General features: G+C 39.3%; 1 protein-coding gene across 1 annotated transcript in view; it reads right to left on the bottom strand.

Annotated features, from left to right (window-relative positions):
* Window positions 1–8,373: 8,373 nt before the first annotated feature.
* Window positions 8,374–17,468, bottom strand: part of ADAM23 (ADAM metallopeptidase domain 23) — a gene marked incomplete at its 3' end in the record, with an annotated part of 76,519 nt that continues 67,424 nt past the window's right edge. The window contains 6 exon segments of the mRNA XM_082001870.1: window positions 8,374–8,448; window positions 8,450–8,511; window positions 11,719–11,760; window positions 11,763–11,814; window positions 12,668–12,722; window positions 15,928–16,018. Of these exon segments, the coding sequence (XP_081857996.1) occupies window positions 8,374–8,448; window positions 8,450–8,511; window positions 11,719–11,760; window positions 11,763–11,814; window positions 12,668–12,722; window positions 15,928–16,018 (377 nt within the window).

The raw sequence follows: 17,468 nt of genomic DNA, 5'->3' as shown, positions 1-17,468 counted from the left end.
CAGCCCCACCACTGTCATGCTCACCCCACAGCAAGTGCGCTCCCCTGGCAGCCAGGACCCGATGCTGGGAGCCTGCACATAGCTATTTCAGGAAGCTAGTCTGCAAGAAGAAATTGGAGGTGGGGCAGCAAATTATTTGTGGCCAAGAAATGGGTCACAGGAGGTTCTGGAGAGTAATAGAGATATTCTGTCTTCTGTGAAAGGGATGGACTCATGAGATCTTCAGCTTTCATTAGTTACCTGCTGATTCTCAGATAGTTCAGCAAATAATATGCTTTATTATATGTTCTGCTACTAGTTCTGGCCTGGGGTTCCTTGGGAGTCATAAAGTCTTGCTAAATGAAAGATGTGATGCCTTATTATGTATGCTAATGCTACTGCTGTTGTCAGGGGAGAATGGTTGTTTCCATGCAAAATCTGATTGGAAGTGTTGATATGTTGTCATGCATAACTTATTGGCAAGGAAATCTGCCGCCTTGAATGATTTTTCCAAGTGAAGTAGTACAAGCTCTGTATTTAGTATACTTAGACCAGACAAAAGCCATACATGTTCCATAAGGAGCAGTGTGATTAGAGGAAGATTGGGCATTGATTATTTTAAAATTATTTTTCATCTTTTTAATAACTCAGACCACTCAGCCTTTGAAACCCCCATTTTTCTTTCACAAATATTACCTTTGAAACTTATTCTCCAAGGGGATGCTACAAAGGTGATACTAGAGTGGAAATTCCATGTAGAAAGTTTATCTTTAAATTAGAGCTTCTGGAGAGTGTAGTTTGACTTAACAAGGTCCTTTCTCTCCTGTTCTATTCATAACTAGGCATGCCTAAAGAGCAGCATATTTCATGAAGAATTATAATTTTTTTTGAATGCCTGCATGCGGGGTTGTCAAACTTATTGACCAACCAGCTCTCCCTAAAATCCGAGCTCCCTGGGCTAGGTGCTAAAGGTCACCTTTCAGTAAGACTGTTCCTGTGCTAGAGATCTCGTGTTTGAAGCAAAAAATACCCAGCCAGATCAGAGGAGGGAAAACTGAAGCAACACATAACGGGATCTGAATCTTTTACCCACCTGTCCAGCCCTCTGATCCAACAGCATGCAGTCAGCATCCTGCTATGTGAGGGAATAGTTTCTTTCTTCCTGCAAATGAGGCAGTTTTCAGTCTTGAGCTCAGGGCCTCCTCACTGAACAAAGAAGAGCTTAAGATCTTTTAATTTCCTGAAGCTTTTCAGTGAATGCTGGAGAGCACTATAAACAGTTGCAGTTTCTTGGAACTGCTTTCTCATTACACAGAAATTCTTGTCAAGCATGCATTGTCTGTAAACTATGTTATTGTTAACAGTATCTATGTTATTGTTAACAGTATCTGTAGGAGTAACTTTGTAATGGAGCAAGTCTTACAATAGTACAGAGTTCAGATGTGCCTGAAAGAAAATACAGGGGAAATGACTGACTCCAAAGCAAACAGGCTTGCTTGTGCACTTTGCATCCATCCGATTTCATTGTTGTGCCACCCTTACTTAGAGCGGGGCATGTTGACAAGGGAATACGTCTGGGGAGGAAATGGATGGTCAGAATATGTCAAATGCCTACATAAATATATGAATGGAGTATGGAGGCTTAGGCTGTGGTACTTGTATTTTAAAAGTAACTTGAGCCTTCTCTTTGGAAGCACTGATTGAGGCTGCTTAACGTGACCATGAGCACTGCTACAGCAAATCCTGTACAGTCATTCTTCAATTATATAGTTATTGGTGTGTTTTGGAGCAAACTAGACTGCTATAAATCATGTTTTGGGAAGAGGTCCTTGTTAGGAAGATAATCATGTCTGTTTACGTAAGCTGGAGATGAGCGGAAGCATAGTTTGTGTGACTGCACCAAGGCTGATATGCAGGCTTTGCCAAACTTAAGTGCTATAGACAGTTGGAGCTTTAAGTGTCCATAATGCTGCTGCTACGTGGCTCAGCACATTGACCAGTGGAAAGCAGGGTGGCTGTTGTGCCAGCATGATCTGGGCTCTTCCTTCGGCTTGACAGCAAAAGGTGCCGTTCAGCAGTGCTCCCATTGCTGTTGTGCCAGGGTCCTTAGGACATTGTCCATGCTGAGTCAAAGCTGCAGGGTCACAGGAAAATCGGTTGCTGCTGCTAGTGCTGGTTTCTTCTGTATCCCTGCCCCTCCCCGCCCCGCCCCGGGTGATGGGACTTCCACTTGTGCTGGTCTGTAGCTTGGTAGCTAGCTGGGAGGAGAACACAGGGTTTCCCTCTTGAGTAAGAAAATGCCTCTGCTGTTACAAGTACTGGGAGTTACTTGTGCTGCAGCTCCACATGGCATCTAGAGGCCCCGTCACCTGGATTAGACACTAGGGTTAGATCTGTTCAGTTTTCTGGAATACTAAATGCCCCTTTCTGGGAACAGCAAAGCCTTCATGTATGATCAGGAGTGTTTCACTGTGCTGTGAATCCATAGCATCCTACATAATAAGTGTATTGACGAGTCCCCTCTAAAGAACAGATACGTAGTAGATATTTAAAACCTCAACCTTTACAGTCCAAAGACCCAATCTATGGAAAACTGTCCTGTATTAATAAGGTCAGTGCTTATTCTGTTCTAAGGCAAGCTGTCAAATTTATATCTTGGATCTAATATGTGAGCGCAACATGCATAAGGTTATTAATTCGTGTTTCCATATAACCATGAATATGCACAAAATACTTTCAAAGGAGTCAAATGGGGCAACTTGGAGCCGTCAGTTCCTAGCCCAGTGCTTCTTGCAATTGATATGGAAGCAAGTTTAGCACAGCTGCCATGAAGTTCCCATTTTTAAATTTCTCTTAAAGCTTATGCAAATAGCACTAGGTTTGAGGCATTTAGATGCTTTTCATTCTTGAAGAAACTGGTCATAATCTTAGCTGGAGATAGGAAACCAGTCAAATGTACTGTTTGCTTGTGTCATTATTTAGCTGGACACTGTCCAGGTTAGACTGCAGACATGTTTAGGTGTGGGGACAGTTCCGCTCTGCAGCAGAGGCAAAACTGATGTTACGCAACCACAGCATGTTACCAGTCTGTAGTGTCATGAGTATGTCATGTGCTCATGCCTTGGTTATCAGTTAAAAGCATAGCTTTAATAACCTGTACTGCTCTCTGAATTTCTCTGTGTATCTGCAGGACTTTGAGCAATAGACAAAGCCACAGGTAGTACAGACGAAAACCTATTGCTTCACAGTCTCAAAACCAAATTCAAAGCTTGTAATATTTGGTCTGATGGCTGAGGACATCTGTCAATGTAGGATATATGAGCAGTTAGAGAATTATTTTTGAATAATTCTGTATTATTGTAGTAGTGTTGTGTTTATGAAGTCTGAGAACTGGATTTAGACCAGGAGGTTTGTTCCGGTTTCTGCCTCTCTGCAGTCAAATGTCAGGGAGCAGTGTGTGTTTCCTGAAAAGGACAAATTCCTGGGTTAGTACTTCAGACTAAACCCAGCCTTTGGGTGGGACTACTGGGAGACTGAGGCATTGGTTAGGTCGGTGCCGTTCCCCCGGGGTTGTACGATGGATGCTGGGCACAGCTGCGTCCTGCATGCAAGGGCAGGTAAAAACCATGGTTAGTTTCTTCATGCTTTGAGTTGCCAGCTTTGGCAGGGAAATTCCTGCACTGGCTCCGAAAGGGCCACACTAAAGCATGTCCTGTGATACTATTAGTGCCAAAGATGAGGGGTGTCCCATGACTGATGACAAAAACAAGCTCTCTTAAAAGAAAATTTTAACAAGAACAAATAGACTTTATTACAGGGTTTCTACAGCTTGGAGCATTCTGAATTATGCTACTTTCAGCAGTTTGTGGTTGCTCAGAAATAATACATGCTAAGTGGATGTCTATGGTGGGCTGACATGGAGCCCCTGCACTTACCTAGAGGCCATGTGTCCTCTTGTGTTACATGCTTCCACTAAATAACTTATTCAACAGACCTACAAAAATGTGAAGATGCGCTGCTGTGCTTGTTGAGTTCTGAGCAATAAATCTCTGAACTGAATTATAGTATGTGCAGCTTTAAGATAATATTTTTGTGACCTCTTGCTTTCAACAGTATTGCTTTGAGCATTACTACTACTAAAATTCCTCGTTACTTCGTTTTTTCTCTTCAAGCTTTCTGAGGGCACTCAAACAGTCTCTATTATATTTCTGATGGATGATTCACGTTAAACTAATTTTTCAGCTCTTGTGGGTAGGAAGTTGTAGTAAGTGCACTTGGAACAAAAGAGGGTTTTTTGGGTTTGTACAACATGACTTGCTGTTGTGTTGGTTTTGTTCTTGCTATGAAGTGCCCCAGCAAGATCACTCTTCAGCACTTCCTGATGTAATTGTGAAAGTTTTCAGAAACAATTTTAAGAATTTTTCTTGTAAAATCAAAAGGAGATATGCATCTATCTATATACTGCTTTTGTATTCATATCCTGTGAAAGGCTTAACTCCTATTTTAGGAATGACTGGCGGCTATTATTATAGCCCAATTGTTGCGTGTTCATAATGAGTTTACAGATAAATCCTTCTATATTCAAATGACAGGAAATAAAAGTTGAATGATAGTGGATCTGTTAATGACAGTGCTTCCTCACTATAGTTCTTAAGGAGAAACATACTTTCATATATAACCTTGGGAGATATTAAGACAAAAGTGTATTTTATTTCCCAGGCTGGAGCTGGAGAAAGCAAAAAAATATCAGTAGTTATTTGGTAACTGTGCCATGCATGCATTTAGTTTTCCCAGGCTGGCTTCACTAGAGTTAGTCTGGCAAAAAAACAGAAAGGGAAACAGTTTCATTCAGTAATCCATTAAAACACTGACCATGTAAGTTGGTTATTATGAGGCCTTCAAAATATTTTTTTTTTTAATAATTGCCTTATTTTAGACTTTTTGTAATTCTATAATTTGGATTTTTGAACTGCAAAAGGCTTCCCTTGATGAACTAGTGCATACAGGTCTCATTCAACTCTGTGAATGAGTGTCGGGACGGAAGCAGGCCTGGCAACCCTCCTTCTGTATGTCTGCTGAGGCGCTGGTCCCACACATGCCAGAAAGCCTGTGAGATGGGACGCGGTTTTAGAGATCTTCAGTGAAGGAAAACGCCAGTCAATTTCTGCTACTATAAAGGTGGTGATAGCTTGAACACAGAAATTAAATAAAATGGAGAGAATAAATAAGGAAAGAATTATTGAAAATTAAACTACTCCATTCCATGTTCATGATGTTTTTAATACTCATCTTGCTAAGATGCAAAACAAGGACTATTGAATTTCCATTCATTAGCAGGCAACAAGATATGAATGAGTATTAACTTCAAACAAAAACTGATTCATCAAGCTGTGCACTTAAAAAATCATTACAAATAATTTTTAAAAGGAAGAGTAACAGTGGAAGCAATAATGAATACAAAACATGACTCATTACGCTTAAAACATAACTTCCAAGTATTCTATGGCATTTCCTCAGACATTTCTCTTAAAGTTGTTTGTTTGTGCAATACCCATCTTTGCATAGTAAAGAAAAGAAAAATTGGTTCCACTCCAGACTTAAGTAATCTGTTTCTTTTAACATGCACCTATGCAGCTGTTAATTTGCCTAGCAGACTTCTCTTTAGGAGGATCAGATCTAGTCGGTGAGATCATGCAGCAAACTGGAATGAGCTAAACGGCTCCCACAGTTTCTTGTCCAGATGAATAGATAAATAATGGAACAAATGTGTAGTGGATGAAATGGAGGCAGTGCTGACCAAGGTCGTCTTTTGATCATGCTTTGTGATGAACAAATTAGCACTAAATGCATACGTGCCTCCTGAAGCACAGCAAGGGTGGGATGTAAAAAATTAACACCTACCAAAACCAGTTTAATTGTCTATCACCACAGAAAGTGCTTCAGCCTGTATCTACTCTGAGCTGTCTTGTCACTTGTGTTCTGTACACACAGGGCAGAAAGTGAACGTGTTCTTCCACATGCACACAATGGCTGACGAGTAGAGCTTAAATTTGGTCAAGAAATCATAATTCCTATGAAACTGCTGGTGTAAATAAAAAAGTTACTCCAGCACTGAACATATGTACATAGTAAGCTGGTGACCACTGTGGTCTGACTGAAAACATCACATCACACACTAACGATGTTGTTTGTGAAATGCTTCTCAAAGGTTTATCACACAGGTAGTTTATGTATATCCAGTTAATTTTTTACTTAATTTTTGGTAACCACTAGTGTTTGTTGTGGCTTATACTTACTTGCTTTGGAAACAGAACCCTAACAAAGTTGGGGATTATCTTCCCAAGCAAAGTACTTTTAGAGGACAATAATACAGTTGCAAGTATTTTTGGTTTGCCATAGAAGTGCTGTCACTAACTTCATTCTGCTTGAAGCCAGGAAGGAATTTTTCAGAATAAGATTTATAATGTATATCAATGTTGACTACCTGTGTGCAGCACCTTTGACTCATAACATAGTAAGTGTTAATGTGATTGTTAAAGCTGTTTGAAAATATTTAATAACAACTGTCAACCAAAACAATATATTGTTCAAGAGAACTACATTATCATAGTAGGAAATATAATTGAAATGAGATTTTGTAAGTCAGGGGAAGTCTGCAGCTTTTTCTTGTTGTTCTGGCTCTTCAAGCTAACTCAGGAAATGGATTTCTGCTGAACAAAGATGGAGTAAGTAGTGTAGCTGGACTTCTGTTGTTACTAATATCCAACTTTTAAATTAAATCCAAAATTACAAAAGTTTAAGTCTGATTATCAGACAGAGCAATGAAATTTTCAGGTCACTTCATTCACTCACACAAACTGAATTACCTAAGCTTTAAATAAAGATGAAAAGGATGAGCCAGACTGTATAGCCCTATACTTTAAGGGAGGCCTAAACTAGGTATCTCCATTCCTTTCTCAAGCCAGATATACCGGGCTAGCCTGGTTACTAGGGGAACAGTACTGCTGCCCAGAACTTCTCTGCAAAAGTCTAGGTTTGTACACAAGGCGTATCTAAAAGTAATTACAACACACAACCCCCTGAAATTACATGGGATTTTGCACACTTTGTGATGTTAACCAGCTGTCGTCAGCTAAGGGTCAAAGTATTAATTTTGCATTACGCTCTGAAGAGTGAGATGCATCAAAGAGATACAGGGAGTTAGAAATGTCGGTCACTGTTGCAAGCCGGTTTGGGTGGGTGGGCAGAAAGTGAGAAGAATAATTCGTTCCAAGCTTTTTGAGATTTTGTGAGTATTTTAAGGCTTATTTAAATTTTTATTTCACAGGATCTAAAACAGGAAAAAAAGTAGCTATAGTTTAAAAAAAAAAAAAGCTTGGCACTTCTGTGATTTAGTTTGAGAGGGTGTCACTTGTATTATGGAAAAATCTGTATAACAGCCAGAAAAAAAGTAATGCACACTTATAGTCAATAAATAGATGCGCATTTATACATTTTAATTGTTTTTGGTTTCAAGCATACAAACTTTAGATCACATCTATTTGGTGTCAGATGTCCCTACATCTGCATGCTGTTATCTGCCTTTTTTGAGCAAGCCCAGAACACCTGCTGTACAACATGCTACAGAAAAAAAAGGGGAAGAAAAAACCCAAAATCAAACCCAACATCAAAAATAGATTTACATAAAGAATAGAACCTTTTTATATGGAAATCCTTTTCTCTCATATATATTTATATATAATCTGTGAAAATGATATGTCAAAATCTTATTTCCATATTTACACTTTTTCCTTCTTGGAAGAATTACATCCATCACTCGACAGCTTCCATACCCAACAGCCTCCTTGCGGAGGACAAGGCAGACAGCGAGCTCGCAGAGCAGGGAACTCTGATGTCCAGCAGCAGAATGCACTGCATGGCTGGAAAAGCTATCGGAGCCTGGTTATCAGCTTCCCAGTGGTTCGTAGTTGTTGGGCTGCAGATTCTGCTTGGGGTCAGCTTGCTAGGTTGGTTGGTTGTATGTGAGCCATGCAGGTTACCCTTTCAAAATCAGCTCCTCATGCTACTGGAGTTGGATAAGAAAAAGGAAGTCATGCGAACTCAAGTGAAGTTAGAATGCCAGCAGCCTGGGGAAAAATCTTCTGCTATTTTGTTGTTTTGGAACAGTTTTCTTATTGCACTTGGTCTGTGTCTCTCCTCCTTTGTTTGAGGAAAGAAAACAAATCCACCTGGTTTTGCAACAGTTTGCTTGTAACACTTGTCAGTTAATTTTAACAAGAGAAAGGTGAATGGAGGAAGTATTTCAAACTTATCTCCAAAAAGGACAGTCTTCTACCACCTCAGATTCTAACATCCCACCATTGTGGTTATAGTTACTATTTCTCTTGTTCTTCCTTACTGATTTAGTTCCTGTGCAGCTGCAGCAAAGACATCATGCCCAAAATCCAGTAGTGCAAGAAGCAGCTTTTTTGAATCTTGTTTCTTCAGATAGGGCCTTGTTGACTTGGATCGAACCTTCGTTTTTTGACGTTTCTTCCAGTTGCATCAAGAGGAGATAAAGAGAGAAATGCAAGACATTAATTAGATATAACAGGAACAAAGCCATTGCCAAGGTCATAGTAAAGTAAAAGGCTCACATTGAGACAGTTTGGCAAGTAACTTTTCCAAGGGGTAACAATTTAAGGAATTTGGCTGCATGCTTTCTGTAGCATAGTACCAAGTATTGGTTTCCTTATGCAGTTTAAAGATCAGGCTGGCATACAGAATTCAATTATTTCTGTAGTGCTTCAAGTGGTGCTCTAAATTTGTAGAAACTTTCAGCCCACAGTGACATGTGTGTCCACTAGGCCAAGAAAGCATGCACATCCCTAAAGGGAATGAGTCACAAGTACCAGTACTGGAAATACTTAAGCACATGGACACCTGAGCTCCCAGAGCAAGTGCCCATCTCAGGCTATACCAAAATACCCAAATTTAGTTTCCTTATTCCAGTGCGACAAAAGAAGCGAGTGCCTCGGTGAGCTCTTACCACACTACTGACCACACTAACTGCTGTGAATCTTAGTAAGGTGCAAAATATAGCAAAGACATTGCATTCGAAGGAGACTGGACAGCTTTGTAAATTGTGTGATTAGACTTTAGCATTAAGAGTGGATAGCAAGCTGGTCAGTGATATCCAGTCTCCTGCGACACTGATACCCTATGTCAAACAGCAAGACACTAGGAAGCGACAACAAAAGTTGGGTGCAACCTCCCCAGTTTCTGGCTTTATGTGGGGCATCAAGCAAGGGGCTCATGCATTTAGTTTTAACATTGGGCATATGCACCACTACTGCCACCAAACTGACATGCAAAACATACGGAACAGGAATTCATAAATTCCCTAAAGCAACATACCAACCCCAGGATTTTCTGTTTTCTACAGCCCTGCTAACTGTTACCACTGCTAAAATAGTTATAGACAGACTATACACCAGGTTTGCCTGGTGGCTGAAGAGACTAATGGATGTATGCTAAAGCAACTTCTTTTTGAGAAGGCTTCCAGAGACTGGTAATTCTTGTGCATCCTTTGTTTTCTTTTGTTTTTTCCTTGGCTACCACTGCCTATATTTTTGCAAGGTGAATGCTTAAGAATTGCTGGTTTCTGAAAGATCACTATATTAATCTTTCAATAATTTCCCCTCTAGTAGTACTGTTCTAATACTCCTTTTGAATTAGGCTGACACTACTTCAATATCTCAATCCGTCTTCCTCTGTACTAAAGGTAAATTTGAAATGAGCAAATAACTTTTTCAGGCCAACTTGCAGAGCTGCACAATAGGAAGTATGAGTATAATATAACTTGGTTAAATGTGAGTTAAAACCTGTTTTGTGTCTGCTTGTCCTGCCAGTGTCAATGGGGAAAGGACATGTCTGCTTCTCTTCCTCCTCTGCCCCCCCCTTAAATACTGTCTAGTGTACTTGAGTTCAAACACTACTGATGAGTAACTAGTCAGTCCCCTTCGAACAAATCATCAATGCATGTAAAAAATCCAGATGACCTAACTTCTCCTCCTACTCTAGGGAAAGTACCATATTCCAGTTGGCTTGAAGAGGACAAGTCATTAAAACATATACTGAATTATGTTCTGTTACCTGAGCTTATTTTAATTAAAGAAATGGACTTTATAAGGTGCAGAGGACAGATGCTGTGCTAGCTTCCCAGTACAGCTCTTGTAACAAAACTCTCTTGACTTTCATCCTATCAACTCTCTTCTAACTGATCTCCACCAGTGTAGTATTCTAGTAAGGACCACATGGTTGTACAACAGCTCGGACCACACCCATGCCATGGGGCAACAGGCGAAGTCTGCTGTGCCCCTGCCAGGCATTCTGTGATCTGTCCATACCATGTATTTACTCATTTCCTAGTTTTATCCAGCAGAAATACACATTTTGAGGAATAAGATACTAAGCAAACCACTGCCTTTCTTCACTTAGGATGGTCTGCTAACGCCATTGTATGAGAAAGAAACATGAAGAACTAAAAGAACGTTTAACATAAAGAGCCTGAAACAGCCTCTGAAATACAGAACATCAGGTATGGTGTCGGTAAGGGAAGACAGTGCACGTGTGCAAAGCATTAAGAAGAGACTGCCACAGCTCTCTGCTGTGATAGTAGCATTTCACAGAGGTAGGCAGTCAGGTGTTATTTCTCTTAGAAATAATATTAGAATTATAATAATTCTATTCTCATTCCCTGACCTGCTTTAACACCTTCATGCTGAACTAGGAACCACTTTAATACTAAAATGAAGACAGTAGCCTTACTTAAATAGGCAAATAGAACAAGTCTCTCTCTTCCCCAAGAAAATGACAATAAAAAGAAAGGAAATGAGGTATCAGGTCCTGGATATTCGCACCTCTTTGTAGCTATGTATTACAGTAGTGCAAGGTTCCTTTCAGTATAAGGCAGGGGGCAGAACAGACCTCTACGGAAGGAATGATGCTCGCTCTTTGTTGTTTTATGTGGAAGATCTTAGAGCATTAACTTCTTTTTGCATTGAATGTTTTAATGCCTCTTTAAATAACGAGGGTCAGCCCTTCAGTCTGTAATCCAACCAGAAATAGTGTCTAACAAAAACAAAATTACAGGTGACTATGAATCAAAAAAGCACACCATGCTACAGTATGTCACTGCCTCTGTAACGTGGTCATCTTTACAAATGAAAAATATTTCAGAAAAGAAAATTGGCTTCAGAAAAGGCTGGATGTATATAAGAAATACCTTGCTGCAATCCTCTACGGTTTTTGGGGGTTTTTTTGCAACTAGTTAGGAATGTAGATACACAGTACATTACTTGCAAATCTGTACCTTTGTCTGTGATCACATGAATACAAAGCTTTACTTAAGTATTTAAAGGTTTATCCAAAACCAGTATTTTAACTACTTCAAATAGTTAACGTTTTCATAGGCATTCCTAAAGCATGGTTCAAATGCTGTAGAAGAGCTTAGAGATGACCTTTTGCTACAAAACTGATTCAAACTAACAAAATGAGAGACTAAAATTAGCAGCTGGACATGCCGTTTATTCTAGCAGTTTGGAAAAAATTGAGAAAATATGTCACATTTGATTAAAATGCTGATGTTTGTGTAGTGATGACTGTATTTAGGTCATGATACATGCTTTATGGAAATGCTGGTAAGGGACCAAAGCCTCCTTCCTTGCAAAATAGCTGTTAGCATTCCCCTTGCCTTATCTTGCAGAAACTTTTGGAGTCTAAATGCATCTGCCCAGACCGGTTAAAAGCTTGGCATCTGTAAGGACGGGGTAAGTCTTTGGTCCATCTGTTAATCTTCCACTAAAGGGACAGTAAACGCTGCAGCTGAGAAACAACTGCTGGAAATAAATTGTGCATACAATCAACTCTTCTCTGTCAGCCACTTTTGCATTCTGATATGAGAAGCAGCTTCTCATATGCATTTCCACAGCACTTCTACTAGCATTGCTTCTTAGCAGTGAGCTTTATTACCAAAAATGGCTTTAACACTGTTAGCAACAAAAGCATTTAATTGGCCTATATTACTGCAGTAGATTTGCAATAGTAAGTGAATATACGCCAGAAAAAAAAGTGAGCATAGGCTCCTAAGACTGTGATTGCAGCCAATGCACAGAACTCCTCTAATGGTAAAAATGCCCTTCCTATAACGGTCCTGTATTAAACCACATATACTGACACCTTGCACAGACTTGCTACCTCAAAATGAACTTCAGGTTCCATAAATGCCATACTTCTATACGCTACCCAGCAGAATTCAGGTAGAGGTATGTAGGAGTCCCCTACTGCAATCTGAACACCAACAGCTTTAAAAGTACTATGCATGGCTCAACTGAAGTAAAATCTACTTCTTAACAAGGTTTCCATCCCCAGCCTTTAACTCTAAGCAGCCTGAAATAGCAGCCTGAAATGTGTCATGAGGCTCTATGCTCCCTAAAATTGTCAGTTAACTTTTTTCTTTTGGATTCTACCCACATGTTAACTTGGTTAGAAAAATGAACCTAGGATTCATTCCTGAAACTGGAAGTTGTTGTTTTTCTCTTTTACTTTGTTTCTCCAAACTTGCATCCAGCCACCTTTTATCCTTGCCCTCCAACCCCCACCCCCACCACCTCAGTTCATGAACAAAGTTTGCTTAGTTGCAGCTTACGTTTGATATGGACTTGACACCACAGTACCGTATGTTCATATGAACATCTGATAACCTGCGAAACAGAAATCACATCTCCCAGTTTGTAAAGCATTAGCTACCTTCTCTCATATTTGCAGAGGCAAAACATATCACTTGCTTAAAAAGGAAAAGTTAAAATCCTTATCTGTCCCTCCAGATATCACTGCAGCAATGTATCAGAGGGCCCACATGTGCTAGCTCTCTTTTGGATACACAAGCTGAATAGCCTCTTCAGTTCCCCTCTGACCCCCAAAAGAAACATGCACTTCAAGCTGTGAGCTAGGCCAGGCCAGTGTATTTGAGGTTCTGCTACAGAATAAACATATGTGTCTTGCTCTGTTGAGAATAAGAGCTTCAAGAGACCTTTCCAATACAGATCCTCTACAGGGATAACGAGCTTCTACATTTAGGCAAATGAATGACACCAGGATGCAAAGCTGAACACTTGTGAGAGCAGTCTGAGAGATGGAACACAAAGGAGAAATAAAAAATCAGCTAAAGACTCTGCTGTTTCAGACAGGGAGGGATTCTTCTAAAGATCTGTGTTCCTGCAGTTCTTGAGCATGGGCCTCCCTAGTCAGCAGCCAGACCGCTCACACAGTGGCTAGTGGGTGCTGCAGCACTGATGCAAAAGAGCAAAGGTTGTTACAGCACAAGACAGCTTAAAAAGACTAAGAGGAAGAAACTGCCTGAAATTTTTCTATTTTAATGACTTGTACTCTGTTTTCAACAAATTACCTTCTGCAATACAAATGCATTATTTAGGGGTAAGTACTCTGTGTCCGGAAAGTATATGCTAGATGACTGACACATGCCTCTGATAGCAGAAAACTGGTCCAAAATTATAATCTGACATTTATTTTTTCCAGCAAAATCTAGCTTGGTTAATTCCCATGGGAACTTGCAATATCAAAGTTTCTAATATTATCACTTTAAATGTGCATGCACTGTTTTTCTCAATAAATCAAAACTTTTAACAGAAATGCTAAAGCCAGCCTTGCAGACAATTTGGCTGTATTTATTTAAAAAGCTAATTGCAGTGAAGGGGTGGGGGGAAACCTCTCAGTTCTGCAACTAACCGAAAACTTTATGTATTGTTTATATGCTTTATTTAAGTTAAAAGACAACTCTCGCCTATAATTCTGCATCTAGTAGGATATGATAAAAACAATGTAAATGTATTAGTTAATGCTATAGAGTATGTCCAAGTACAAGTATTACAGAGAGTCTGTAAAAGAGCATTTGGGTTGATGGTTGGACTTGATGATCTTAAAGGTCTTTTCCAACCTTGATGATTCTGTGATAATTCCCAGACTAGACCTTTACACACAGGAAATCTCTCAATCCATCAAATGAAAAGAATCCCAGTTTGTTCTTGTTTTACCACCACATGCACATCCATGTCTGTCACTGCATATTCTAAAACGCACACCTCAAATACCCTTTGAATTTCTGCCTTTTGAACACAGCTTTGATGAAACAACATAAATCAAAAATGCATAAATACTAAGTTATTTTACTGTTTATAAATATGGAAAATAAAAATCTCTGCCATATGAAACACGATGCAAAAGATAGAAGACTGAATTAAAACTATGTTGTTTAGAGCTGCCCTATAGTAATTTATAAATACTGGAGGCTGACCTAGGGGTATTTATTGTACAAAGAAGTGGATCTGATTTAAATGAAATGCTTTAAGAAAAAAAATACAGCAGCTCAAGGTAAGTCTACCAGCAGGAATTGAAAAGGCTATAAAGATCACACACCTATGCTTATGCAGACAGATGTTTTGGTGCATTTTGTATTTAATCTTTTCTTACTAAAGCAAATGAGGAGCGCAGACTCCCACAGCCGATGCATGTAGCTCTGCAGCCTGTGCCAGCCTCAAGGGGAAGCACAGGAAGTGTTACTTCTCTCAGAACAAGCATTTAGAGAAAAATCAGCACAGCAGGTTGCTGGGTCTTCCTGAAAACACCAACAGTGGCAGGCAGTGCAACAGGGCAATCGCCTTGCCCAGAGGGAAGGGCAAAGTCTGTTTTCAGCAGGGCCGAAAGAGATCTAGAAGTATTTTGCTTCTATATGCATGTGTAATTAAATTAAGGCCACTCAGTCTAACCCAGAAGTAAACAAACATTTTCAGGTGACCTTTGAATTAACAGATAAATACAACCTGGTCATTATATTCTACTTTGACAGCCACCTTACTCCCTAATTGATTAATTTTTTTTTCTTCTCAACTCAGACATGGAGTATGAATAGAGGCCATATAAAATATTCTTTGAATTGTTATAAAAACATGATTGAGGAATTATGGCTTATTGTTGTATCATGGCTTAATCTTGATTCATGTTATTGAAAAGAAATAGCAACTTGAATACCATGATAAATTACTTGTGCTTAACACTTCCATGATTTGTAAGGTTGTAAAAGTTGATTCTAAATTTAGATCCTTTTTACTAAATATGGACTATGCATGTAGGTAGACTAGACTCTACAAAAAAAAGCAAGAATTAAGTACCTTTGTACAAGACTCTCTCTTTGCTTTGACGGTTGCAAGCAGAATGACTAGTATGTTACTCTTCATAGTTAAAAAACACCTTGAACTAGAATCAGGTGAGAAATGTTTTCATCATTCAGGAGACAGTTCAAGATTTCAAAACATTCTCTCTAAACCTGAATTAAAAAAAATTGTGAATTGATAATTAAAAAAAAATAAAGCAGTAACCACAAAAGTCAGCTCTGGTACTTCTGAGTCAACTGTGTCAAAACCTATTACTGAAAACTACTCAGCTGCTGCCACCACTTAGCATTTACACATGAAGTCTTTAACTGTAAAAAATTTATCAGTTTGAAAGGATTACTGCATTCAAAATAAACACGCATCAAGACATGTATCTTTCAGGGTTTTTAACCACTGTAGTCGACTTCTGAGAACAACACTACAAATTGGAGGTGAAAAAGAGACTCTGCTCCCTAAGTGTTAGGGTAAACTCACAACAGTTAAATTAATTCTTTTATTGTTCTTCAACTTTGCACCCTGATGACATCTGCTCGTTTCAAATCAATTTCCTCCTCTTGGTCAGTGCATGTGTAATTCTTTCTCTTTACAGCAGTTTGTTAGAGGTTGCAGGGGGGGAGGTTACCTTAGAAATCTTGTAGCAGGAACTCAAAATTTAGTGATGTAAGCAAGAAATAGAAATGCCATAGCCACTGAAGAGAAGACATGCGGCATTGCTTACTTAAAGCCCCATCCTGTCCCCCCAAGGACAATAGCTGCTACCAGGATGGCACCAGCGATGGAGCCTATTATAAGATTGGTGGCACTAGGACCTGCGATAAAGGATTATGGTAAGACAGACATAAGAACCAACCACTTTATTCACATGAAGTGAAGCAACTGCAGGGTAGTCAGACAATTCCAGGAATACAGACAGCACACGGGGTGATGTCTCTAGACAATTTCAGCAAGCCCAACTTACTTTTCTTTAACAGTAAGAACAAACAAAACTGTTGGTTTCTGCATTGTGCTATGTTGACTTCTCTACCATAGATAAAAATCTAGCGTTAAGACAGCAAATTCCATTGTGACTTACTCCATTACCTAGTGAATGGACTGTCAGCTGAGAACACTAAACTATTTGTGAATAATTCTCAATTAAAGGAAAAAGTATGAATGCTGTATGGTTTATGACTACAGGAAATTAGAGAGGGAAAAAATGAAAATCAAAAAGCCTAACTTTTGTCCTGGACATCCTGAAAGGTGATAAATACTTTGATTTGTGCTGAGAGCCTCTCTCACCACTTGTTAATCAGAGGCCAGACTCCCTACAGTTACATCAGTGCTACATTTACAAACAATTATTTGTGACAGAAGCAAAGGATTACATAATAAGGAACAAAAGTCGAAATAAAAGCTGTATTCCCATTAGGCTTTCCAAACATCAAAGCATCTCTTCCACATCCTCAAGAAGCTACTTAACAACAAAGTGGGCAAGGGTAGAGCAGGAAAAAGAGAGCAATAAAGAGCAGCAGCACAAAATATGTTTGTGCAATTTTCTGAAGAGGGCAAGAGAACAACTAAATAAGATATTCATAATTGACCCTTAAGTGCTCTATTTACACTTGGGTGGAAGAAAACTGACAATAGGCTTGATTGTAACATTTTAATTGCTCTGTACAAAAGTTTCCTATTGAGCAGTCTTTGATGTACAGCTAAGTGCATCTGAGCTCAAGGCAAAATGAAACCAACCCACTAGTTCTTTTGCAACATATCACACACTTTTTGTTTAAACATTTACATATCCAGGAATAGCCTTCAAAAGCAGTTCTTGCCTCCTAACCCCATCTCCCCAAACCAAGCGACTGAAATTTTCTCTTTTTAAATGTTCTGAAACTGAGTTTGGAGAACTGTCAGACAGCTAACGTAAGGAAGAAAAAGGAGCAGCGAGAGGTCAGCAAAGGAAAGAGCAAGGGCAGCTGCAACAACTGAAACATTTTAGGCTGTTTGTTAGGTTGGTATCACAAAAGCTTCTGCCCAGTCCCAGACACTACATTAAGCCTGTGCCCTAAGTTTTAAAATCTACTGCAGTGACCTGACTTCACTGTATCAGTGACATGTTTCCCAGATCAGTGCTTTTGGAGATCAGATTAGCTAAAAGAAAACCAAGGTTTAAAAATTGCTTCCTGCAATTCCTATGCAAAGAATATTCAGGAATTAACAAAAAAGACTTGGACTGAAAAGAAACATAGTGAGTTTTACAGATATGAGCAGTGCACAAAT

The sequence above is a fragment of the Phaethon aethereus genome (assembly GCF_964289735.1).
Source record: "Phaethon aethereus genome assembly, chromosome: 6".
NCBI lineage: Eukaryota > Metazoa > Chordata > Aves > Phaethontiformes > Phaethontidae > Phaethon > Phaethon aethereus.
Note: the sequence above shows the minus strand (reverse complement) of the source record. Positions and strands in the feature narration are given on the sequence as shown.